Source organism: Zasmidium cellare (assembly GCF_010093935.1).
Source record: "Zasmidium cellare ATCC 36951 unplaced genomic scaffold M409scaffold_28, whole genome shotgun sequence".
NCBI classification, from domain to species: domain Eukaryota; kingdom Fungi; phylum Ascomycota; class Dothideomycetes; order Mycosphaerellales; family Mycosphaerellaceae; genus Zasmidium; species Zasmidium cellare.
This window is the reverse complement of record NW_022986972.1, coordinates 124,149-148,434: the sequence shown is the minus strand read 5'-3', so window position 1 is coordinate 148,434 and position 24,286 is coordinate 124,149. Positions and strand designations below refer to the sequence as shown.

The following is a 24,286-nucleotide window of genomic DNA, read 5'->3' as shown; positions in this document are numbered from 1 at the left end:
CGTTGAGATTGGCGGAGAGGCGTCGACGATCCCAAGCAAGCTCCCTCCCACACCACACCAGCCACGCATGCGCGGGACTTTGCAGCCTGTGGTAGTAGCTTTACGTGCGCACATGAGAAGTACTGTTCGCGGGGCAGGTCAAAGATTGTGTGCTGCCTTGATCTCGACCACGACAGACCCTTCGCACCTCTGACCTCACCCCGGTAGCAACAGAAGCAAGAGCTTGGCGGGAGAAGGTTCAAGAGCTGCGACCAGGTGAAGAGAGAGGATAGCTGCCAGGATGCCTTCGCTGTGGGGCTCCAAAAACAAAGACAACGGCGAGGAGAACGGCGAGGGTCGGCCAGAGAGTAGACCGGACAGCAGAAGCATGAGGGAACCCACGGAGAGAGACAGGCTGCTGCCAGACAACCACCGTCCACCGCACGCAGATGGCTACCTTGATCCCGATGATCCAGCTGTGAGTGATAAACTACCTCGAACAACGAACAAGATACTGATGTTTGTAGGTATCGCCATACAACCTATGGACCGTTCGATTCCTGCGATATCTCTCTATCCTCTTCCTCGCTATTACCTTCCTGTGGTGGGTGCTGCTCCTTGTTAGCATCTTCGTATCACCACCTGGACTGCACACCAGAGGCTCAGGCTTCTTCGACTTCGCGTACGCCTGCCTGACCATTGGCGTCCTCCTCACCTCGCTGCTCTTCTTCTCGGCACCTAGCATGTCCATGAGAGTCGCCCAGGGCATTCTTGGGCTCTTCCTCTTGACAGACCTCATCATCATTGTGGCAGTTGGGAGAATACGCGCAGAAGAGGGGCCGCCTGGTATTTCGAGTGTGGTCTGGGCCACAGCTATAACTGCGTGGTGCATATTTACCGATCGCATTGTGACATGGGGCAAGCGAGAGGAAGAGGAACGCCTGACCGGCCGCCCTGAGACCAGACGAACACTAAAGGAGTGGCTCTCCGTGCTCACAGCAACCGTTATCCTTGTGGTGTTCATCATCATATCAGTGCTTATGACAGCGACACTCATCATTCGCAGTCTGGATGCTGGCCTTCCTATGGACGGCGAGCGCTATTTGGTCGATGACGGCAAGTACGAAGTCCACCTGGCTTGTGTGGGCAACGCAACGACCGACAAGAAGGGTAACAAGTCTCCCACTGTCCTTCTCGAAGCGGCAGGATTCCCTGTCGAGTACGACTTTGAACACTGGGCTTGGTTTGCCGTGCAGAACGGCACCATCGACCGTTACTGCTATTGGGACCGCCCTGGCTACGCGTGGTCCGACAACGCCCCATCACCTCACAGTGCTGGCATGTCGGCAGATGTTCTCGCCGAAGCCCTCACGCTGAAGGGAGAGGAGGGACCGTACATTATGGTCTCTGCCGGATATGGAAGCATCGTCTCGCGGATCTTTAGCGCGAGGCACTTCCGCCAAGTCGTAGGCATCATGCTGGTCGATGGTCTGCACGAGGACTTGCTTTCGAGAATGGCCGACACTACTCGCGGCTTCATAACCTGGGGTTGGGGTATCATCAGCCCACTCGGTCTTCGTCGCATCATTGGCTCCATCTTCATGGGTCAGACGAGGGAGGACCGCGTCTACGGCATTGCCGCTGATGAGAATGGAAAATTCCTTAAAGCCAAGCTCCAGGAGAACCTCGTTGCCAACTCACTTTCCAAGAGTGAGCTCGCTTCTGCGAGAGTCATCCAAGACATCGACACCCCACTTGCAATCATCACTTCAGGTGAACGTGTGAAGCAAGACGACCAGTGGGAGGAGAAGCAAAAGGACTTGACCAACATCACCAGCAACCTCCTCTCCTGGGACATCGTCAACAAAGCCCCACATCACGTGTGGCTGACCTACGACGGCCGTCAAACGATGGAGAAGCGCCTGGGTCAGCTCGTGAAAGCTCACTACAAATCCCGGAAGGACCATCCGAGCCTCGATCTGGGCATGCAGGAGCAGCCACGCGATGATTGAGTCGAAGCAAGGATGGACACGCAACCAGAATGACAAACAAGCACAGAACGTACGATGTATATGAGTACATGAGTCGAAGAAGGGTACGGCAGCGGTAACAGCGTTATGATTCTTTATCAGTTCACAGCTTCATTGTCTTGGGATTTGCATTTACTCGGCATGGAGCTGGTGGATCAAACAACTTGGAATTTTTGATATACTAGGTATGGGTGAAGTGTTGTCGTGTCTTTTTTTACGTACAGATGATACCTCTTGGATTGTTACGGGTTTTGAAATAGTACAATGAAACGCGGATGCTTTTCGATGGATTTGATCGTCTTGCCTTCAACGCCCTCTATCACCACCATCACCATCAAATCCCATCCCCTCAATCAAACCCGAAACAAACTCCAATTCGCCACCAAATACCCATACGCCCCCTCCCGAAACCCATCCCCACCAACCTGTACCTCCCCATCCCCCAAAAACCTCAACACCTGCGGAATCCGCCCCCCTTCATCACTCCACTGCGGCCACGCCACCGTCCCATTCGCATTAGGATCCAACGCATTCACAAACCTCACATAATACGTCTGCACCACCCGCGTGATCGGGTCTTGGTCTCCGAGAAGGCCGTAGGCGTAGATTATGTCGCTGCCGTGGAAGGTTCCTAGGAGGGGGAGGGGGTGGAGGTAGGTGGAGATGTAGGAGTAGGTGGGGAAGGGGGGGTTTTGAGGGAGGTGGGGGAGGAGGTGGAGGTTGTGCAGGTAGAGGCGGCGGGTTAGGGTGAATGTTATGTCTCCCAGGATTGCGGCGAGGCGTTTGAATTGTGGGTAGAGGTTGTTGAGCCCGCCGGTGTTGAAGGGGGAGCCGCCGGGTTGGCCGAGGAGGGGTTGGTCGGGGCTGTGGTGGGTCAGTGGGTTTTTTTCTGTTTTTGGGGAGGGAAGGGAAAACGTACTAGTTTGATGCGAGGGCTGCGACGTCCTCGAGAGCGTTAGGGCTGTTGGGGAAGTAGGAGGCTAGGTAGGCGACTAGATCCTCGTTGGTGGTGATGTTGCCCTGGTTGAGGGCGAAGAGGGTGCCTTCGTCTTCTTGGTCGCCGATTATGAGGGGGAGTTTTGCGAATCTTCCAGCACGAAGGGAGATTTCTGGGGACTCGGCGAAGAAATCGTCACCGGAGTCTGGACGTGGGAGGTATGAGAGGTCGAGACTTGAGTAGGATGTGAGCGGTGGCACCGAGGAGACGGCATTGAGGAAGGTCGTGTAGTCGACGGCACGGAGACAGGACAGTTTATCCGTCGAAGAACCGCAACCAGCTGATGCAGCAACGGTGTCGAAGATGGCTTGGGGTTTGGAGGTCGTTACGTCTTCGGCGGGGATTACAGAGCCGGAGTCCATGATCGCACCACGGAAAAGGGGTTTGCCGTTGTTGGTATTGTCTCCGCCTGGGAAGAGGTCAGCCTTACTCTCGTTATGACCTTTCGTCTCCTATACCGTTTACGACCGTCTGATCAAACACAGAGATCGACCCCGAACTCTCGCCCCAAATAGTGACTTTCTCAGGATCACCACCAAAGGCTTCGACATTCTCTGCTGCCCACTGGAGCCCCAGACGTTGATCTCTCAATCCGAGATTCGTCGAATGCTCGTCGGCGAGCTCCTGGCCGGCGAGGAATCCAAAGCCTGATGAGCGATAGTTGACGCTGACGTAGACAATGGGTTCGTCGAGGGCGATGGATCTTCGAACGATGCTCGAGCCGTCGTATTGGGATGTTGAGCCCTGGAAATGACACGGTCAGTTGTGTTCAATGGGTCTTTGCTGTTGTCCATATACTGACCCCTTCAAACCCACCGCCAAAAATCCAAAACAACACCGGCAACTTCGACGTGGCATTCGTCCCCGACGGCCGCTGCACATTCACCGTCAAACAATCCTCCCCGGCGTTGGTCACGGCCTGGTATAGAGGCGAGTTCATCAACTCGCCAATGACATCGCTGGGAAGATCACTCGTATCAACTTGGTTGGACTGCTGCGGACATGCCTTGGGCTGTGCGGTTGCTTGGATCGTTCCGAAGCCTTGGGTGAGCGGTTGAGGGGGTCGAAGGCGTAGGTTGCCGACTGGGGGTTGTGCGAAGGGGATGCCTTTGAAACTGTCGATGCCGAGGGAGGAGGAACCGACGACGGTGCCGTTTTGGATCGTGACTGAGGGAGAGGGTTGGCGTTCGTGTATGGGCGTGGCGAGAGCTGCTGCTGCTGAGAGCAGTATCGAGAGGTTGAGGTGGTACATCGCTCTTGGCCGCGTTGACTGAAGCTTGTCCTGGGACCTGGAGGCATTTATCATATCGATGGATGCTTGTAACCGCTCGCCACGGGAGCAATGTAGACTGCCGTGTGATCAAGACCGTACCAACCAATAACGCACCCCTCGCAAAGATGCACGGCCTGAGGCCCCTTCATCCTCACTGAATCGCACAGCATGGACGCAGGAACACTGCGTCTCGGAGCCAGCAACAGCCGGGACCACACTACAATGCAAAAAGGCAATAAAAAACACCATCCCACCTACGAGATCTCGCAGATCTCACGATGCATGCAACCACTCTCCATCCCAACCTCGGCATCGTAACGAAGAACATGGTGTCCGGATCCATCCCTCCACGCAATCCATCCATCTGGCATCTCTGAAGGTTATACGATTTCCCGAACAGGAATGCATACCACAGCAATCGGCAACGCACCTCCCCATCGTGTGCCTTTACGAACTCAAAAGAGGTCCACTTGGGTCGAAGTTTCTTTTTGTGGAAGGAGTGTACTGTAGCATTCCTATTGCGGGGCCCCGGACTTCTCTCTTGGATAGGTAGATTCGACGAATGTGACCTGGCGGGGTGGAGAGCTTTTGGGATTGGAAGATTTGGTGCTGTGCTTCGCGGAATGGTCGTTGTTGATTAGGCGGTGAGGGAACCTCGTCGTTTCTGCTTTGTTTCATGTGGTGTCCATAGTCTGTGGAGTATTTTCCTGAGCTCATCGCGACTCAGAAGCACGCAAGTCTTCTGAAAAACGGCTAATGACAACGAGTTAGGAGGAGCTGGCGTCGGGACTCACTTTCGCCGAACCGCTCGACCGGACACTTCTGCTGGAGCGATGAGATAGGATTGCAATCTGAACAACGAGAAGAGAATTGCCCATTTCGTGCAGCATGAGCTGTAGCCACCAAAGTACTTGAGATAGTTGCAGATAAAAACGCATAGAATGACCACTGCACAGCCGAGTCAGCCATACATCCCAATCGTACATGTACACCATGCCATCATAGGTCGTTTCACCCAACGCCAAGCCAAGAATGGCCTTAAGACCCATACAATGAACCTGCTTCCTTCTGCCCAAACCCCAAGCACGTGTCCCTAACGTGTCCCAAGAACCAGACCTTCCAACACCTTAATAACCGACCAACCGGTTCCATCCTAGGGCATGTTGCTCGAGAACCGAGGGAAATAGCTCAAAGGCGACCAGTTTAAAAGATAACTTCTGCCAATCCGTGGTTTATTCTCTGATGGTCTGCGAGTTCCTCGAACGAACTATATCGATAGCCGCATGCCAGACATTCATCCTCAGCGCCAAACATTGGGGACATGGCTTGTGCCCAGTGATCTCCTGTTGATGATGCTGGACTTCCTTGATTTTGAGGGCTGCTTGCCGATGATGACTGGCTCATTGTCGATGTGGTTGATTGTTGCCGTTGCCTTGGGGGTTGCATTTGTGGGATCTCAATTCTTGTCGGGAGCTCAATCTTGGAAGGCGTTTCGATCTTGGCCATTGTGAGCATTTGCGAAGTTTCAGGTCCTGTTCGATGGCTCTCGTGCTCATTGTTCCAGAACCGAGGACCATTCAGCAAGAATTGGCCGTTCATTTTGGCGGTGTACCTCCGGCGAGACCAATGGATGAATGAAATTGCCGACCCAGAAAGCTGCCTTCAATATCCAAAGCAATTGCAGTGATGTCGAATACTTAGGTACTTGCGATATGAGCAGCTCAAGTCAAGTGACGTCAGCGGTATACCAATCTCATAGCTAGCAACGAACAAGAAAGAGGAGCAAGACCAACCCATTTTAACCAAGACGGCTCAGAAGAAAGCAAACAGGTGTCATCACCACAGAATTCTCAATGGGTCCCACGCCAGCGTCTGCCGTCTTAGCCACAAGCCGGTTCAACCCACCATCAGTGCTTTTCCCGGCCATCTTCGAACACAGCCGTTCATCTGCCACAAGGGAAAGGCCAGGCAAGGCAAAGTCGTGCCTCACACACCGGCACCTCTGGACGATTACCGCAGGGTCGTGTGGCCTAGTTTTTGGCTGGCATCGGTAGCGCACTGGCTGGGATCGTAGGTAATTCGGGAGGAGGAAGGTGAGTGGGAGGTGTCATCTCCGATTTCTCCAGACCTTCACGTGCGAGTGTGAACTTTAAGCTGGGGAGGCGCGGCGCTACAGAAGCTTATTCGAGGTGAAGGACTGCATCAATGCGTGCCAAGCCTATTCCTGTGCCGCAAAGGTGAGGCGGCATCAGCTGCTTGTAGCCGTCCCAGATGGAATCGGCTCTTGCTGTCATGAAGAGTCGCAAGACATGACGATAGGTACTGTAGGATAGTAATTGGAGAACTGGGATGAAGATGATCTTACTGCCGCGTCCAACTGAGAGGAGGTGAAGTCAAATTAGCGCCAAGCGCACGGATCTCTCCTCCGGCGATCGAGACCTCACCTTCTGCCCCCATCTTCTGGTCCACCTTTACCAGTATTCATTTCAACATGTTGTCTGTGCTTTCGAACGCGTGACAGATTTCACCATTTCTGCATCCTTGACATGCCTCCTTTGCGCTGGCAAGATTGCCATTATCGAGCGGCAAAGGCGGTAAAAAGTAGCAGATGCTGTTTTTGTCCCCACCTTTTAACGGGTCGTTCGATCCCGATCCGAACCCCGGTCCATGCCCCGGCGACGTGAACATTAACGAGTCTCTTATTCCCGTTTATACGGGTTGTACTGCACCAACGGGGTAGTATGACCTCCTTCATTGCAGTCAGGATTTGTGGGTACGTGGAAGTGCCGACGCGACAAATCTATATGCCCATCCTGCGATCGCGCGTATCAACCACTCCAATATGTGGTCGTTCCCAGCGTCGGATGGAGTCGTTCTTCCATGCCAAGCAGTAGCTGCAACTTGGGCGAACTTATCATGATTAAAACAGAAGTTTACAAGTGCACACTTGGATTGCATCAATGAATTATTGGTCATCTTCGCCAAAGAGCGTGCAAGGTCAGAGCGGTTGCTTCAAGTCTGTGCACAGAGGTGGAAGTTGAACATTACTTTGAACGACTAAGGTACAGACAGATCATGCATCATATATCAACAGCGTTTTCCGCACACTAAATAGCCTCAAAGGTGATCGTCACCGTGTCTTTGAACGAAAACTGGTGACGCTTTGCTGCACCTTTCATTTGGTGGGGAATCCGCATTATAATCAGCGAGTCGTATCTCCTACCAATTGTCAGCAACCTGTTTGATTCTCATGTCGCCTAGCTTCTGACCTCAAAAGACGACTTCAGAAACGGACTGTGGGCTGTGATGCTATGGAAGTGCTCCACGACATCTAGCTGCGGGTCGTGTCGCCCTCCCATGCCGCTCGAATGTGCTCTAGGGGAGAATATCCACTCACCGCTAACTGGGTCACTCGTCCCAGGCATCCTGAAAGCCAAATTTTGAGTCTCAGGCAACGTGGTTCGATCCTTCGATGGCGTGTTCTTCGATCCGAAAAGACTGCTGGCCTCGTGCGAAGGTTGACCAAAGAGCCCATGATTGTGGCCTCCTACCTCAAAGCCTTCTTTCGGCGGCGTGATCCCAGACCAGTTGGACGAGATAGCGTTGCTGTCTCCGTTATTCATAGACCCCAGCCTCTGGTGAAGCGGCGTGGTATCCTCGACATGATTGAAAGCAGGCGACTTGTTTCGAGACCACATAGGCTGGCTTCTAGTCTTTGGTCTCCCAAATCCTGATCCGCTATTGAAGCTGGAAGGCTTTTCAGCGACAGATTCTGGGGCTGTAGACTTGAAGAGCTGGCTTCCAGGGGTGGCGTCGACTGCCCGTTCTGGAACATGCGGGATGACTGAATGCTAGTCAGTAGCTTGTAGGGGAGCCAGCATGGTTTAGAGAATTTGCTCACATTTCCGCTGCTGTACGTGCCGTTCACAAGTCCCAATGGCCTCTTTGAGTGCCTTGATCTGTCTTGCCGTTTTCTCGCGCGTATCGGCAATGCCTTGTGGCTCAGCAGCCAACTTCGCGATGGCATCCGCGTCCAGGTTCCATACCGTCTCTGCTGGTATGGCTTCGCCCAGACCTGCCAGAAGGCATGCCTCAATAGCCAACGTAGCGACATTCTCAACAAAGGTTTCGACCGCGATCTGCAAAGACCACAAGATTAGCACAACAATACGTCTGCGATCGTGGTACTACTTACGTTGTAGTAAGCCTCAGCCCTATCAATGGCTTCTGCAGCGACTAACAGCTCGCTGTTCCATTTTCGATCACGAGCTGCACGACTCCACGGTGCTGGACCCGATCTGTCATTGATAGGATTGACTTGGCCGAAAACAACGACCGGTTCGTCAGCAATCTTGGTCACGGTCTCTGAAGGGCCAAGAGCCTTGACTTCTTCCCAATAACGACGATTCGTCGTCATTGGATGACACTTTTGGTACGGCCACAAGAGTTCTGAAAGCTTCAGATCGAGACTAGCAGATTTGGCCACGAGGACCTGGTAAATGTACTCTTGCCAGAGAAGGTCTCCGGTATGCTGACCGGCGACGTGGTAGATCGCTGATCTCATAAAGCGTTGAACTTCCGACTTACAAAAGTCGAGATATTTGGTCGATATCGCTTCCCAGGGTAATGACTGCTCGCGAAATATAGCAGTCACTGTCTCAAGTGGGATCTGACCCACCAGAGTTTTTCCTCGACATTTGGACATGATGGTGGCAACCTTCTTGCAGTAGAGTGATGGGTCAGCAGTCCCGTTGAGGAGAGAGGCTTTTTGCTCCGTTGCGGTGAGGGTGGCTTTCTCGTCGCTACTGTGATTTACCAGTCAGCTCGTGAAAGACGAATGAAGAGTGAGGGACTGCATACCTTGATTTTGCACCTTCTCCCTGCACTTTACGGTTCTGCCCATTGACGCGGATATCTGCCACGAACGTCTCCACAATTTCTCGTATGGTCTCGCGAGTCCTATTGCTGTCATTTGCAAAGAACGTCGAGAATTCTTGCTTGAGATAATCACCCTCCAAGCTCGACTCCACGAGGCGGGCAAACTTCTGCGCGACGCTGTTCAAGTAAGTCCTTTGCTCCGCGATTGACTCCCTTGGTGAACCGAGCGATTCCAACTCGAGTTGTTTCGTAGTTAGCTTTCGGCGCATCTCAGCGATCAACTCGGTCAAATCGCCACGTATAGAGTGGAATAGTGCACGGCCAAGCTTTTGTCGGAGCGCCGTGACCCCGAGATCTGCTTTGGAAAGGGTGTGCCAAATGTCGCTGGAGAAGAGGCTACCCTCCAGGTCTTGATGGTGCTCAAGCGAGCGGTCCTGATCTTCATGAGCCAAGTTTCGAACGACGTGCCAGCCAAGACCAAGATGTATCTGCTCATTCTCAGCCAAGCGGGCAACAAACTTCTCTTGGTCTGAGCCGGGTACGAGTCGATCAGGTTTTGTGATAACGCCAATAGTTCTTTGTGTCGCCGCTGATGATGTCACGACTTTGAAGACATGCTGTGACTCTTGGTCAAGCAAGGCGTCGAAGATGGCTACAACAATGCTGCGAGGTTCTTTCATGTAGCGAGCAACAAGATTTGCGATCCTTGCCATGTCCCCGGCTTCCACGTTGCTGGTTTGGTCGTTAGATATGAGCCCTGGAAGATCGACTAAGGTTAGATGGGGGTTTTCTGGGCCTGATATCTCGACTCGCAACAGATGACTGCAAATTGAGCCTGTTGTTCCCAAGTGCGCGAGATGGCTAGTCGCTGCTTTGATGACCAAAGGAAAGTCTTCTGGCCCTTCGACATTGAACCCTGGCCGAAAAGCTTCAATCTTGTCGATCAGATCCTGGTCGTGTTGTGGAAAGGGATTTGGAAGGCTCGATGCTGTCTTTCGCTGTGTAAAAGCGTTCAAGCTGACCTTCATGCTTGGATGCTCGGTGTTCCTAAGGACGACTTCAGTAGCAAACTTCGTTACCACGCCCTGTCCAGCCGGAAACCGAACTCTTGCCAGCGATTCGAGGACTGAGCTCTTGCCGCTGGACTGATTACCACATACAACAATTTGAGGTATGCTGATTTCAGCGTCAATGTGCTCTCGCCGCAGTTTGTCGATCGCATCCAGAAGCTCGCTTTGCTGCTTCGATTTCATCTGGTTGATGGCTTCATCGCTGGCCACTTTTATGCTCGCCATTGGGAAGCGGTGAGTATCGGAGGTCGTTCAGGCAATGAACGGGTGACTTGGAGACTGAAGAATCAATAGTGCGAAGATTTCACAACAAAACAGAGAACGAGGTGGATGAGCTGGGGAAGCCGGAGTGGTAGCTGCCCCTAGCACTTGCTCATCCCTACCGTCTCGCCCAAGTCGCTAGGCTGGGTTCATCGCGGCATGATACGATAGTCCCAGCAATTTATAGAAGCAGTTCTGGCACGGGCATGTGAGGCCGTTCTGTGCATTGCTGCGCCCATCAGGTTGGCCACTGAGAGGCTGTTCTTGCGGACCAGCTTCTGTGCCGCAATGATCTTCAACCTGGATGCCAGGAAACTGGAAGGCTCATGGGATAGCGATACGACCCCCTGCATGATGGAGCAGACGGCCAGTGCATATTGTGCCGCCGTCGTTCATTGCGGCTGAGCGCATATCTTGTCAAAGCGCCTGCTGAAACCAGAGGCGTAGAAAATCTTGGATTTGGACTGCCGGTGTGGAGCTCATCATGTTGAGACTATCAACATGCACAACGCTGTTGTGGTGATGGAACCGAGTGGACGGCCGCAAGAGGTGAAGGACTGAAAGAGAGCCTGATGATGTGAAGTACGCGCCGGCGGATGCGTGATACATTGCCTCTGGCGCAACATCCGAGTTTAACCAATCACATCTGGTCTGTGCGTGAATTGACACGCTGCCCCTTTTCTTGTCGCATTGAGAATGATAACGACATGAGCCTCATCAGCATCAAAACATCTCTTGCCGCAAGACGACCGCCTTGTTAGCAAAGGCGTTGAAGTGTACGGCTTAATCAAGAACGCCATTGTACCAACATACAACAGCCGACGAAGCTACAGGAAAAGAACAGAACGCTTACAGATAGCCGTGATGGCAGAGAGTCGCTCCCGTGCGAAGTATCGCTTTCTGTATTGTTCATTGTCATTTCGTAAAAGCTTCTTTTCTGTCTCCTAGACTTTCTAATCGGGGCCGCGAAAGACTGATAACTAGGAACGAGTTGAAGCTCTCCAGCGATCTCAAATGCAGCGCCCTTCCAACCGAGTTTCAAGCGGGGCGTGGGTACTATGGCGCGTGACGTCTTGCAGACTGCAATGGATCAACATGCAAGGCATTGAGAAAGACGGCCCTTACAGTACAGAAAGATTGCGACACGATATGCCCTCTGCGGAAGTGACAAACGGCGTCAATGGAGCGAAGCAAAGCTCTTTGAAAGATAGTGAGGAATACATTGTCATCGTCTGCTATCCCGCTCAATTACACAAGCTGCTGGAATACTTACCAATGTCTAGGTCGGGGGCTCACTAGGCGGACTATTCGCCGGCGTTGCTCTCAAAAGCCATGGATACAACACAACCATTGTATGTCAATCTTACCAACAGCTTGGTTGACTAGAACTGATCCGACTTGCATAGCTCGAACGAACACCTACGTTCTTGCTCGAGAATCAAGGGGCCGGCATCGTAGCTGGAGGCGACACCATCGACTTCTTCGACAAATATGATCGCACCGGGAAGCCTGTCGCCGTGCCAAGCTACAAGAGACTGTACTTGGACAAGAAAGGAGACGTTATCCATGAGGAAGTCAATCGGCAGAATATGACCTCGTGGGATTTGGCTTACTATCTGTTGAGAGCAGTACGTGCATCTCCCCCTCTTCAGTGCAATGGCCTTTCTAAGACTGACCGACGACAGAATTACGACCGAGTAGACAGCGCCTACCTCCAAGGGGGTCAACTCCCCGAACAACGCCCAACAGACGGCAAGACAAACTACCGCTACGGCTGCACCGTCACCGACATAATCGACCAAGGAGATAAAGTCCTCATCAAATTCACCCACCAAGACGACTCCGGCACCACCATCTCAAACTCCCTAACCACGCGCCTCCTCATCGCCGCCGACGGCCCCTCCTCCACAATCCGCTCGTTCCTCGAACCCCAGATTAAACGCACCTACGCGGGCTACGTCGTAATCCGCGGCACCGTCCCAGAGACCGAAGCCTCCGAAGCCTCCCTCTCCGTCTTCCGCGAACGCTTCTGCTTCTTCCACGCTCCCGGCACCCAAAACCTCACCTACACCATCGCGGGCGAAAACGGCACCACAGCCCCCGGAACCCGCCTCCTAAACTTCGTCTGGTACGCCAACTTCCCCGCAGAATCCCCGGAGCTCGAAAGACTCCTGACAGACAAAGACGGCCGTCGTCGCCACATCACCATCCCGCCCGGCAAAATCGCCTGGGAGGCCTGGGAGATGCTCAAATCCAAAGCGGAGGAGATGCTGCCCCCGCAAATGGCTGAGATGGCGCAGAAGACGCAGACGCCTTTCGTGCAGTGTATCACGGACATCATTGCGCCTAAGAACCTGTATATGGACGATAAAGTCGTGCTGGTAGGCGATGCGTTGGCGGGGTTCCGGCCGCATACTGTGGCGTCGACGTCGCAGGCGGCGTTTGATGTTATGAGTTTGGTCAAGTGGTTGGATGGGGATATTGAGAGGGGTGAGTTTGTGGAGAGGGTGATGGTGTACGCGAGGGATGTCCAGGCCAAAGGGGTGAGAATCGGGAATCGCTCACAATTCGAGGAGCTCGATATACAGGAGTATATTGAGGATAGGAATATGATGTCGATTCCACACAAGGACATTGTGTTTCCGGCGTGGACGAGGGAGGGGTTGGATGAGATTTGAGAGTGGGAGAGTTGAGGGGGAAAGTTTGAGTGCATTGAGATGACACGAAGAAGAACAGTCTCGCGAGCGATTGACTATAAGTGTCAAGCAAGTTAAAGAGGCGAGAATGAGATGAGGTTATTTTCTGAACTTTTGTCATTGTCAAGATCCCTCCCAAGACCCAAACAACTAATATACATACACATACACTCTGTTGTTCGTACAAAGGAAACCAGCGGACACGCTCTGACGAGAACAATGTAGGAAATGCTCCCAAAACATATCCCACCCAACCAGCCAGAAAGCAAATACTCCTCTCAAGCGCCAAACCCGCTACCAATCCCAAAATCAATCAATCTGCACTGTTTCTTGCTTGCTGTCGTCCGAGTGCTCATTAGGCAAGCATACATTAAGATTCGGCATTGCCCATGAACACCGGCCCACCACCACTGACAGCCTGGGCGGTGTCGACAGCCTCGGACGCTACATCTTCTCCCTCCTTCTCCTCCTTCTTGCTGCTGCTGCCCTTCGAATCGTCTTTTTCTAGAGAGGGGGAGAGAATCAGAATCGTTTCCGTCACCGCACCGTGTAGCCAAAGTAAGCACCGTACCAAGCTGCGCCGCTTCCCATCGAGGTAAAGGGGGAAGGCGCAGCGATAGGAAGCACAAATTTTCGTGTTCATGCCTGTATAGTGTGGCATATCGCAGAAGCAAGCAAGGTGTGGTGTGTGTTGATGTTGAATTACTTACTGCCGCCAAACAGCCCACCAACGATCGGGAGCGACGAGAGCTTGCTGCCGCCCTCGCCGCCCTTTTTCTTCTTCTTGTCGTCGTCGACGAGGCCGAAGGAGGCGAGCAGTTTGTTGATGCCCAGGCCGCCGAGGAGGCCGTTGACGAGGCCTCCCAATCCGAGACCGTTGAGCAGCTGGCCCACCAGACCGAGCACACCGGTGAGGAGCAGACCGACGGCGGCGAGAATCTGGAAGAGCGGCTGCGTGAGGAGCGCCCACATTGGGTTGAGCTTCTTCTTTGCGTGGGGCATGTTGTTGAGCTTCTTCTTGGCGTTATCGATGGTGGTGACGACGGTCGTGGTGAGTTCCTTGAGGGTCTCGGCGAGGCGGTATTCCTCTGGAGTGGCTTCGCCCGTACCAGCGCGACCCTTGGCTTGCGCGGCGATGCGGCCGTCGGGGTCGAGACCACGAAGGGAGCCGTTGCACTCTTGCAGGATACGGCCAGCTTCCTCGATGAGAGGCTTGACGTTGTTAACGAGTTCCTCTTCGTCGAGCTCGTCCTTGGGCGTGGCATCGGCCTTCTCCATGTGGTCGGTGATTTGCTTGCAGATGGGCTGCACACGCTCGAGGGTCTGCGTGCAGATGGCGCCCATCTTCTCGGCGACTTGACGCTCTTCTTCACGCTTGGCGGCTTCTGCGAGTTCCTCTTCGGTTGGGCCTTCGTACTCGTCTTCTGCGATGTTTTCGATGAGGGTGACCTCACCGATCTTGTTGCCTTCGACGTCGACGACATTGCCGGCGTCGTCAATCTCTTGTCCGACGCAATGTCCGAGATCACCCATGGTAAGCTTGCCCATGAGGTCGCCGTTCTCGTCACGCACCTCACCCTCCTTGTTGACACGCATGCCAGACATGGGGTTAATGCGGCGCTCCTTCTCTTCAGGCTCCCATCGCTCAGCCTTTCCGATCGTGTTGCCATTCTTGTCGTTGATATCTCCATCCTCATCGACGGTGTGACCAAGAAGCTTCTTGATGTCACCCTCGATGACACGACCGACAATGTCACCTGCTGGGGTTGTGATGGTACCGTCCTTGTTGATCTGGAGACCTTCGAAGCCAGCAAATGGACCTTCTTCAGCCTTGACACCCGTCACCATCTCACACTGTCCGATGACGTTGCCAGCGTCGTCCCAAATCTGACCCTGGCCGTCGACCTTCTTACCGATCATGATGTTGGGGTCACCCTCAACAACACGACCAATGATCTGGCCGCTGCCATCGACTGCGTAACCAGCCTTGTTGATGGTGGTGCCTGCGAGTCTGGACAGATCCGCAGCTTCGGGGTCTTCTTCCTCCCAGGGTTCGGCGTGGCCCTTGACGTTTCCGTATTTGTCGATAATGTCACCATCCTCATCGACATGAAGACCAACCAGTCGCTTGGCGTTACCGTCCACGAGCTGGCCAACACGGTTACCGTCTTCGTCCTCAACCCAGCCGTCTTTGACAACTCGGAGTCCTTCGAGGCCAGCGAATGGTCCCTCTTGGCGGGCGACACGCTCGTTCTCTGGCAAGACCTCGCAGCGGCCGACCACTTTGCCGGTATCACCATAGATGAAACCATTCTCGTCACAGCGGCGGCCCGCGAGCTCAGAGACGTTGCCTTCGACGAGACGTCCGATAGGAATGCCCGTCTCGTCAACAACGAATCCTTGCTTGTTGAGCTCCTTGTTCTCGAGAGGGCTGTTGTCGATTTCGACATCTTCTTCGACGAGCGGTTCGGCGTGGCCCTTGGTGTTGCCATACTTGTCGATGATATCACCGTCCTCATCGACTTGCATGCCGACGAGGCGCTTAGGATCTCCCTCGGTGATCTCACCAACCACGTTGCCATTCTCGTCTTCAACCTTTCCTTCTTTGACCACGTGAAGACCTTCGAGACCTGCGAATGGTCCCTCGGGCTTGGCAACGCGTTCCGCTTCTGGAAGAGGCTCGCAACGAGCAACGACCTTGCCACGATCATTGTAGATGTATCCCTGCTCGTCGCACTGCCTGCCAGCCAACTCGGAAGCGTTTCCTTCGATGATACGGCCGAATGGAATGCCGTTGGCGTCGACGACGTAACCTTGCTTGTTGAGAGTGAGACCATCCAGGATAGTGTAGTCGATCTCCTCGTCGTCGGGGAGGCGCTCTGCGTGACCCTTGACATTGCCGAACTTGTCGACAACATCTCCATCCTCGTCGACGTGCATTCCGAGGAGCTTCTTCGGCTCGCCTTCGACAATCTGTCCGACGGTGTTGTCGTTCTCGTCTGCAACGTATCCACCTTCGATTACGTGCAAGCCGTCCAGTCCAGAGAAGATGCCTTCTGACTTTGCAACGCGCTCCTCTTCAGGGAGTGGCTCGCATCGGCCAACAACCTTTCCAGTGTCGTTGTAGATATAGCCGTTCTCGTCAGTCTTGCGGCCAGCAAGGTCGGATGGGTTACCCTCAACAATCTTGCCGAATGGCGTACCATTCTCATCAACAACGAAGCCCTGCTTGTTCAAGGTCAAGCCGTCAAGAATAGTGTAGTCGAGAGGCTCCTCCTCTGGCAGAGGCTCGGCATGACCCTTGACATTGCCGTACTTGTCGACAATGTCTCCATCTTCGTCGACAGACAAACCCACAAGACGCTTAGGGTTGCCTTCAGTGATTTCTCCGACGACATTTCCGTCTTCATCAGCGATCTTGCCGCCTTCAATGACTCGCAAGTCATCCAGGCCGGCGAAGGGACCCTCTGGTTTGGCTTCACGCTCTTCCTGGGGGATCCATTCGACTCGGCCGATGACGTTACCAGTGTCGTTCCAGAACTGGCCTTGATCGTCGAGTTGACGACCAGCAAGCTCCTTGGCATTGCCCTCTGCAAGGCGTGCGACGGGGATGCCTTCGTCGCCAATAACCAGACCGGACTTGGTGATGGTCTTGCCCTGGAGCGACGAGTAGTCTGGGGCTTCTTCTGGAGCCTCCTCTTCCTCCTCTGGGACGTAGCGATCGGCATGGCCAACGACGGAGCCCTTCTTATCAAGGATATCACCATCCTCGTCGACGGTGCGGCCGACAAGAGAAGCTGCATCACCCTCGGTGATGTATCCGACGTAGTTGCCGTCTTCATCGCAGACCCACCCGTCGTCGACGACGTGGAGTCCTTCGAGACCTGCGAATGGAGCCTCCTCTTCTGGGTCGGCCTGTGGCAGGGTCTGGGCACGTCCGATGACATGGCCCTTGTTGTCCCAGAACTGGCCTTCAGCGTCGCAAGTGATGCCCTGCTTCGACAGCTTCTTGGCATCACCCTCAACGAGCTCACCGAGGACGGCACCATTGTCATCGACAATCTTGCCGGCCTTGTTGACGGTGAGGCCTTCGAGGACGGAGAGTGGTGGAAGTTCCTCACCCTCCTCTTCTTCACCTTCACCTTGCTCTTCAGCTGGCTCTTCCTCAGCCGTGCCGCCGATGGTGCGAACGTTGCCGAGGACATTGCCTTCGTCGTCGAGGATCTCGCCCTGAGCATTGATCTTCTTGCCGGCGCAGTTGGACAAGTCACCGCTGGTGAGCTCACCAATGACATCGCCATCCTCGTTGAGAACTTGGCCCTTCTTGTTGACCTTGAGTCCATCGAGGATAGAGAGAGGAGCGGCGGCCTGCTGCACCTCTTGTGGCAGAGTGCGAACATGTCCGATGACATTGCCATCCTTGTCGAGAACCTCTCCAATGGAGTTGATCTTCTTGCCCGCGCACTGCGAAAGCTCACCAGCAGTGAGCTCACCAACTGGCTCGCCGTCCTCGTTGAGGACTTGTCCCTTCTTGTTGACCTTGAGACCGTCCAAGATGGAGATGTCTGGCTCTTCGAACTGTGGCTCCTCTTCCTCTGCGTCTTCGGCGGCCTCCTCTCCCTCCTCGGGAAGCTCACCAAGCTCTTCAAGTAGTTCCTTGGTGGCAGTCTCAGCGGCCTCGCCAGGGACGATGCGAACGTGGCCAACAAGTTCTCCGGCTTTGTTGTACACCTCGCCCTTGTCGTTGACCTTGCCTCCGGCGCACTGTGATAATTCGCCGTCGGTAAGCTCACCAATCTCCTCACCATCGTCGTCGAAGATCTTGCCCTTCTTGTTGACCTTCTTGCCGTCGAGGATGCGCATGTCGAGAAGAGATGGACCGACGCCGGCGATCTTCTCAGCGGCGCCCTCAGCAAGTTCGGTCTTGCCGAGAATGTTGCCATCTTCGTCGAGGATGTTACCCTCTTCGTCGATCTTGAGGGTGCTGGGGTCGACTTCGCCGTCAGCGATCTTCTGCTTCAGCTCCTCATCCTCGACACCGCCGAGGACATTACCCTCGTCGTCAAGGATGTCGCCAGCTTCGTTGAGCTCCTTGCCTTCGAGAGCTTCAATGCCAGGCAGCTGGTCTTCAATCTCACCAGCCTCCTCGCCAGCCTCGTCAGCGACACCGTCGACATCCTCTTCGGCGTCTTCGGCGACACCATTGACTTGGTCTTCGGCGTCCTCAGCAGTCTCTTGTGCTTGCTGAGCTGGCTCGTAGATGCCTTGGTTGACTAGGTCCTCAGCATCTTCGTGAATCTCGGCGTAACCAACAACGTTTCCATCTTGGTCAATGAACTCGCCCTCGTCATTAAGGACAGCGTTTTGCAGATCTTGAGGATCGCCATCCGTGACTCGGCCGATGGTGTTTCCATCAGAGTCGTAGATGAGGCCGTCGACCTGGCAGGTCAAGCCCTCGAGAATGGAAAGTGGTGGCAGATTGCTGACCGCGCCCTCGGCCTCATCCTCAACACCGTCAACGGCGTCTTCGGCGTCGTCCTGGTATTGACTGAGGAACTCTTCCGCACCTTCAGGAAGCTCCTCGCCTTGTTCTTGAGCTTCTTGGAGTTGCTTCTTGATTTCGTCAGGTAGGAGCTCGACACGACCGACGAGATCGCCATCGTCGTCAAGGATCTCGCCGTCGTCGCCAATGGGGTATCCGGCCAAGTCTTCTGCGTCACCCTCGGCGAGCTTGCCAACGGGGTTGCCTTCTTGATCGTAGACACCGCCGTCTTCGTTGACCTCCAATCCCTTCAGCACGGAAAGATCGACTGGCAGGCCTTCGGGCACGTTGATCTCCTTGCCGGTCGCTTCTTCGGCTTCGTCTTTCGCGCCGTTGACTGCGCCTTCGGCAGCATCGCCAGCCTCGTCAGTGGCCTCGCCAGCCACCTTTTGGCTCTCGTCGAGACCCTCCTGTGCGGTATCCTGGGCATTCTCGGCAGCATCTTCAACACCTTCCTTGACATCTTCAGCGCCTTCCTGGGCTGCCTCGGTGGGTTTGCCCTCAGAAACTTTGCCAGCAAGACCTTTGGCTTGACCTGCGAGACCGCTGGCCTTGTCACCAAGCTGCTGAGACTGATCTTGTTCTTGGCTCTCGTCCTCATCGTCTGCGGATTGGACGTTGTCGCCAGCTTTCTCTGTCGTGTCGTCGGCAAAGTCCTGGCCCTCTTCTTCGGCCTCTTCGGCGGTGTCTTCCGCCTGGCCTTGAGCGCCGCCGACAGTGTCATCGTCGTCATCACCAATGGGCTCTGGTGCTGCTTCCTCGAGGCCTTGTTGGCCTTGCTGGCCTGCCTCGGTGACTTTGCTCATTGGGCCTTCGTCGTCATCATCGTCGTCTCTCATTTCAACGCTGCTCTGCCCTTGCTGAGCCTGGTCCTCAGCATCGCCGGCAGTGCTCTCTGCAGTGCTCTGAGCCTGGCTGGCAGCTTGCTGTCCCTTGCCTCCGGGTACCTTTGGCCGGGATGGGATCTGGGGTGATTCTGTCTCTGGCTTCGTTGCCTGCGAAGCTTTGGGTGTTGAAGGAGCTGGCCTGCTTGCTGAACCAGTCTGTCCAGGCTTCTGGGGTGTCTGTCCTGGTCGTCGTGTCAATTTCGTAGGGGTCTTGGGTGCGCCCGTCTGCTTTCCAGCTGCTGGAGATGGGGCCATTGTTGCTGTGGTCTGGTCTGAGAGGGGAGTAGTGTTTCGTGAAGCGTGTCGTCGCGAAGGAGATGTCCTATTAGGGGTGGGAGGGAAGGAATAGTATGCGTATGAATTGGAATTGCTGGTCATGCAATCACTATGCAAGACCTGAGTGTAGTGGGAGAGGGAAGGATCTTTTTGGGGAATGTGGCTAGGGAATTGGGCTCTGGCAGTGATATATCGTGCAGGTCATTAACGGTAGGGAGGGAAGCTTCCTGCACTGGTACAAGAGGCTCGGGCAGAGGAGCAGTGTGCCATCGAGATGACGTACTGAGAGCTTGCCGACCAGCCTGTGCTCTGGATGCGCACGGGGAAGAGGTCCGATAGCTCGCGCCTCGTGTGGCCAGTGGGCGCAGATGGGGCTGGCCAAGCAGGTTTCGAGACAGGCATGCGTCGATGGGCGCCACGACTGATCGGCGAGCCGTTCGACTGATGGGATCGATTCGCTGCGCCTGACCTCATGCTGGCCACCCCCAGGCCTGGCATCGTGATGTCACCGCAATAATTCTCCAGCCATCTTCTGCAACAAATTACAATGGCTGATGCTGCACGTCTGCGTTGGGCGACCGGCCAGCCGCAATCACGGGGAAGCGCGCAGTCGACCTTCCTGTCCTGCTTAAGCTTCTTCCAGAACGCAGCATTTGGCGGCGGCAGCACTCCAGCATTCGCGTGCGTGTGGCTGGACGAGCGCAACCAGCGGCGACGTGAGCGATCTGGAGACGCAGATAGGTGGAGATGGGTCCAGGATCAGGGGATGACAATCCGGATTGCCAGGTTTTTGGACGCCAATCGGTCGATGGGGATCGGGCCAAGACGCAACGCCTGCGTCGAGACGCCTCTGCACCACAGCCGATCGTGTGGCAGCCCAGCCATGCACACTGCGTCAGTCGAGTATACAGGTCGACGCGTTTCCATTCTATATCATATTTATTCCGGTAGTTTCATAGCAGGTGAAGTCGAGGACCATTGCGACGGGCTGTCGCGCTAAGGCCAACTCTCCAATGACTCTCAGGCCTAGCGTTCTGGGCGAGAGACTTCAGACTCTCTCCCAATTTCTCTTCCATCTCATCAAACAGCCACAAGACCCTTCTCTCTCTCACGCATCCGGGTTGTCGCACACGGAACTGACATCATCGGTCGACAGTCGCGTCTACGCGATTCTCACCAGCATTACGCGACAGGTGGGAAAGGACATTCGGATGCACGTCCGATGTCCCACCAATTTGATGTCGTGACCTGGCCATGTTTGGAGCGGGTGGTCCAGACTGATGTCAGCGCGCGGTGCCATTTTGTGCATTGCGGAGTCGGCTCGACCTGACCAGCATTGCTCGAGGACTGTGGCTGGTGAGCTCGACTCACTGTCCAGCAGTTCGTCGACTAGTCCACGGATTTGGAGTATCGCACTCGTCGCAGCATGAAATCAACCACGAACATCCATCTTGCCGGAATATCAAGAACTGCAGTCCGGCTCCTCATATATCCCTCTGCTGCCACTGACTCGAATCAACCGGCAAGTGACACTTTACAGAGGGGACCGTGGTCGTGAACATGCGGCGCAACCCTCACTCGCCACAGCTGCAATCACCACTTCGGACGCGTACCTGCCAAGACAACACGCGAATGACGTACCGATCCAATCCAATTCCTACAGCATCACAAAAACTTGCCAACAAATCCCACTATGCACACTCCCGCAAACCGGCTGTTTCACCCATATCAACCATAAGCACATGTCAGGGGCACAATGATGCAAGCCAAACATCACGATCCTCCTCGATGCCGGCAGTCCTTTCTGATCGCGACATCATCCAGAGAAACGTCCGGCAAGTCGGAACGAAGCGTTCCAATGCACGAATCCACCCAACGTCTCTCCCCACCACGCCCACACGGACGATGCTCATCATTTGATTGATCGATGATGGACCTCGCCGACGTCGTGGCATTTTCCTGTTCCTGACGAACGTGGCGCTCACAAACTCTCCGATGATGTGCGTCGGGTTTGATCGACATTGACAGCTCGTACTGCAACGAGGGGGGAACACGTCTTTTCGATACCGACGAGCAAGCTGCTACGTTTGCAGAAAGAACACCTTCTAGCACTTACCAACGAGCCAGAACTTACCTTACCACATCGCCAGCAGTCCTTCGACACGAAAGCGAGTCTGCTTCAGCTGTACGGGCTTGTTCAGCTTCAACAACTTGACGAGCTCAAGCGCGATATGAAACCTCAAAGACGCCGCATTGAAAGAAAAAGACAAGACTCTCAACTCTTCAATCGACACTATACAAATCCACAAACGCATCATTCGCAAGAAGATGGTATCAACGCTCATCATGCAAAGAATAATGCAAGTCATCAAAACAGCAATCATCAATCGTCCAAAGTCATGAGCCTGTCGAACTCCTCACCAAGCATCTACTTGGGCTTGTCCTGTACAACACCCACGGGGCTCTTTAAAACACTCGCTGGACTCTTTGTCCCCGCTGGCGACTTCACACCACTAGTCGGACTCTTCGCCCCAGCTGGACTGCCCACAACATCACCACCACCACCACCATCACCATCCTCCTTCAACCCAACCCTCTTCATAAACTTGAAACTCTTACTCTCCCTCCGTCTGACCCTCTCCTCCTCCGCCAACACCTGCCTCTCCTTCTCCGCACTCTGACTCTTATCCTTCTCCGCCTCCTCCCTCCTCCTCTTCTCATCTGGATGCAGCGCCTCCCAAACCCCCCTCTTCGCCTGCTTTCCCCTCTTCTTCACCTTGACATACCCCTCCAACCCCAAAATAATCGCATAACTCCGACTGACATTCAACCGACTCAGATCCGCCCCAGCAGCCTTCAAACTCTTGAGAAACTCGCGAAAATTCCGCACCGGAGGCGCATAGTGTCCGCTCAGAGGCGAGAGCTTTCGAATCTGGCCTCGTTTGATCTTGATCAACCCAGCGGCACTCACCCTCGCTCCCTTCAAGAACGACGAGTGCTGGAACGCTCCCGATTGCTTGATCCCCACATACAACCGAAAACTCGTATCCGCCACGAAGATCCAGGTATTCTTCTTGGTTGTCTTCCTCAAGAGATGGTTCATAAGCGCGTCGACGGATACGTGATTGAGCTTCGAGACGCCCTTGGCATCATGAAACTCCTCATTCACATACTTCGACCCATCCTCCTGACTCCCCGTGCTGATGGACGTATTCGTCGACGAAGAATCCGACTTGTCCTCCTCCTTGGAAGGCTGCACCTTCTCCCCCGTCGTCACCTCCCTCCACGTCGGCGTCTCATCGCTCGTATGCACGATCCCCTCGACACTATCCTTGAAATCCGGCGACGTCGTAATCGCCTTCCCGTCCTTATCCCACACGAACCGTCCCTGGCCATCAATCCGCACGAGATAATTCTTCCTCTCCTCCCGCGACAGATACCGCACCTGCTCGCGATCCAACCTTTCCCGCGGCCGATCCTCCAGATCCACCGTCTTCCCCTCCCCATAATCCAACCAGTAAAAGAAATTCTCCTGCGTCGAGCTCTTCTTCCACTCCTGATGGTACCGCCGCAGATTGCTGCCGTAGCGGTGTTTCTGATCCACCAATTCGAGGAAGTACTCCAGCCCCATCGTCTTGGCGTATTTCTCCCTTTCGCTCTTTTGCTGTTTGCGGCGGGCGCGGGAGGTTTGATCGTTGTCGGCGTCGTCCGGTTCGCTGTCGCTTGTGTCGTCGCTGCCGACGCGTTTGGCGACGGCGCCGGCGTGCGCCCAGCGGTCTTTGACGCGTTGGGTGGTGGTTGTTGAGGGGGAGAAGCGCGCGGCGCGGGATTGGGGGGTGGTGAAGTTTGTGTATTCGGCTAGAGAGTCAGATTATCAGTTCTCAAATACCTTCTGGTTGTTGATCCTCGACGAAGCACGCGAGCTCGTGGTCCACTACTCACCATCTTTCAAAGCCTACATCACCACAACATCAGCCAAAATCACATTCCCCAATCCAACAACCCAAAACTCAAAGGAACAAAAAGCAAACAGCAATCGATCATACCTCAAGCCACCTCGTCCCCGTACTCAACCCACACCCCTCCAACGCCCTCCTCTCCCTATGTCCCCGATAATTCCTCTGAATCATCTTGGCCGCATTACTTCTCTCCTCTTCCTCATCACCCTCCCCCTCCCCCTGTCGTCCAAATAAATCCTTCTTCCGTTCCTGCAACCTCCTTTCTCGGATTATCTTGGCGCGTTCTTCTTGTTTCCTGGTGATTTCCCTCAAGACTTCTGGGGAGGGGAGGGTGAGAGTCTGGGATGCTGGGGTTTGAGGTTTGGAGGGAGAGGGCTCTGTTTGAGACATTGGATTGCCCTTTGCCCTGTCCTTTCGTAGTCGTAGGAGGAAGTGAAC

The 24,286-nt window shown here is 54.5% G+C and overlaps 5 protein-coding genes across 5 annotated transcripts; 2 read left to right on the top strand and 3 right to left on the bottom strand.

Moving 5' to 3' along the window:
* Positions 1-280: 280 nt before the first annotated feature.
* On the top strand, positions 281-1,991 carry M409DRAFT_68154 (uncharacterized protein; the record flags this gene model as incomplete). The annotated part of the gene is made up of 2 exons (XM_033817705.1): positions 281-457; positions 507-1,991. The coding sequence occupies 2 exons, from the start codon at positions 281-283 to the stop codon at positions 1,989-1,991; spliced, it is 1,662 nt and encodes a 553-aa protein (XP_033664779.1).
* Positions 1,992-2,362: 371 nt separating this feature from the next.
* On the bottom strand, positions 2,363-4,258 carry M409DRAFT_25667 (uncharacterized protein; the record flags this gene model as incomplete). The annotated part of the gene is made up of 4 exons (XM_033807790.1): positions 2,363-2,873; positions 2,929-3,415; positions 3,465-3,750; positions 3,809-4,258. 4 exons carry the CDS (start codon positions 4,256-4,258, stop codon positions 2,363-2,365), a joined length of 1,734 nt encoding a protein of 577 aa, XP_033664778.1.
* Positions 4,259-7,536: 3,278 nt separating this feature from the next.
* M409DRAFT_25666 (uncharacterized protein) lies at positions 7,537-10,452 on the bottom strand (the record flags this gene model as incomplete). Its single annotated transcript, XM_033807789.1, has 4 exons — positions 7,537-8,123; positions 8,181-8,418; positions 8,475-9,084; positions 9,140-10,452. The coding sequence occupies 4 exons, from the start codon at positions 10,450-10,452 to the stop codon at positions 7,537-7,539; spliced, it is 2,748 nt and encodes a 915-aa protein (XP_033664777.1).
* Positions 10,453-11,637: 1,185 nt separating this feature from the next.
* Positions 11,638-13,166, top strand: M409DRAFT_68152 (uncharacterized protein; the record flags this gene model as incomplete). Its single annotated transcript, XM_033817704.1, has 4 exons — positions 11,638-11,718; positions 11,772-11,840; positions 11,895-12,116; positions 12,174-13,166. The coding sequence occupies 4 exons, from the start codon at positions 11,638-11,640 to the stop codon at positions 13,164-13,166; spliced, it is 1,365 nt and encodes a 454-aa protein (XP_033664776.1).
* A 388-nt stretch (positions 13,167-13,554) lies between these two features.
* On the bottom strand, positions 13,555-19,868 carry M409DRAFT_25664 (uncharacterized protein; the record flags this gene model as incomplete). The annotated part of the gene is made up of 2 exons (XM_033807788.1): positions 13,555-13,829; positions 13,895-19,868. 2 exons carry the CDS (start codon positions 19,866-19,868, stop codon positions 13,555-13,557), a joined length of 6,249 nt encoding a protein of 2,082 aa, XP_033664775.1.
* Between the last annotated feature and the right edge of the window lie 4,418 nt (positions 19,869-24,286).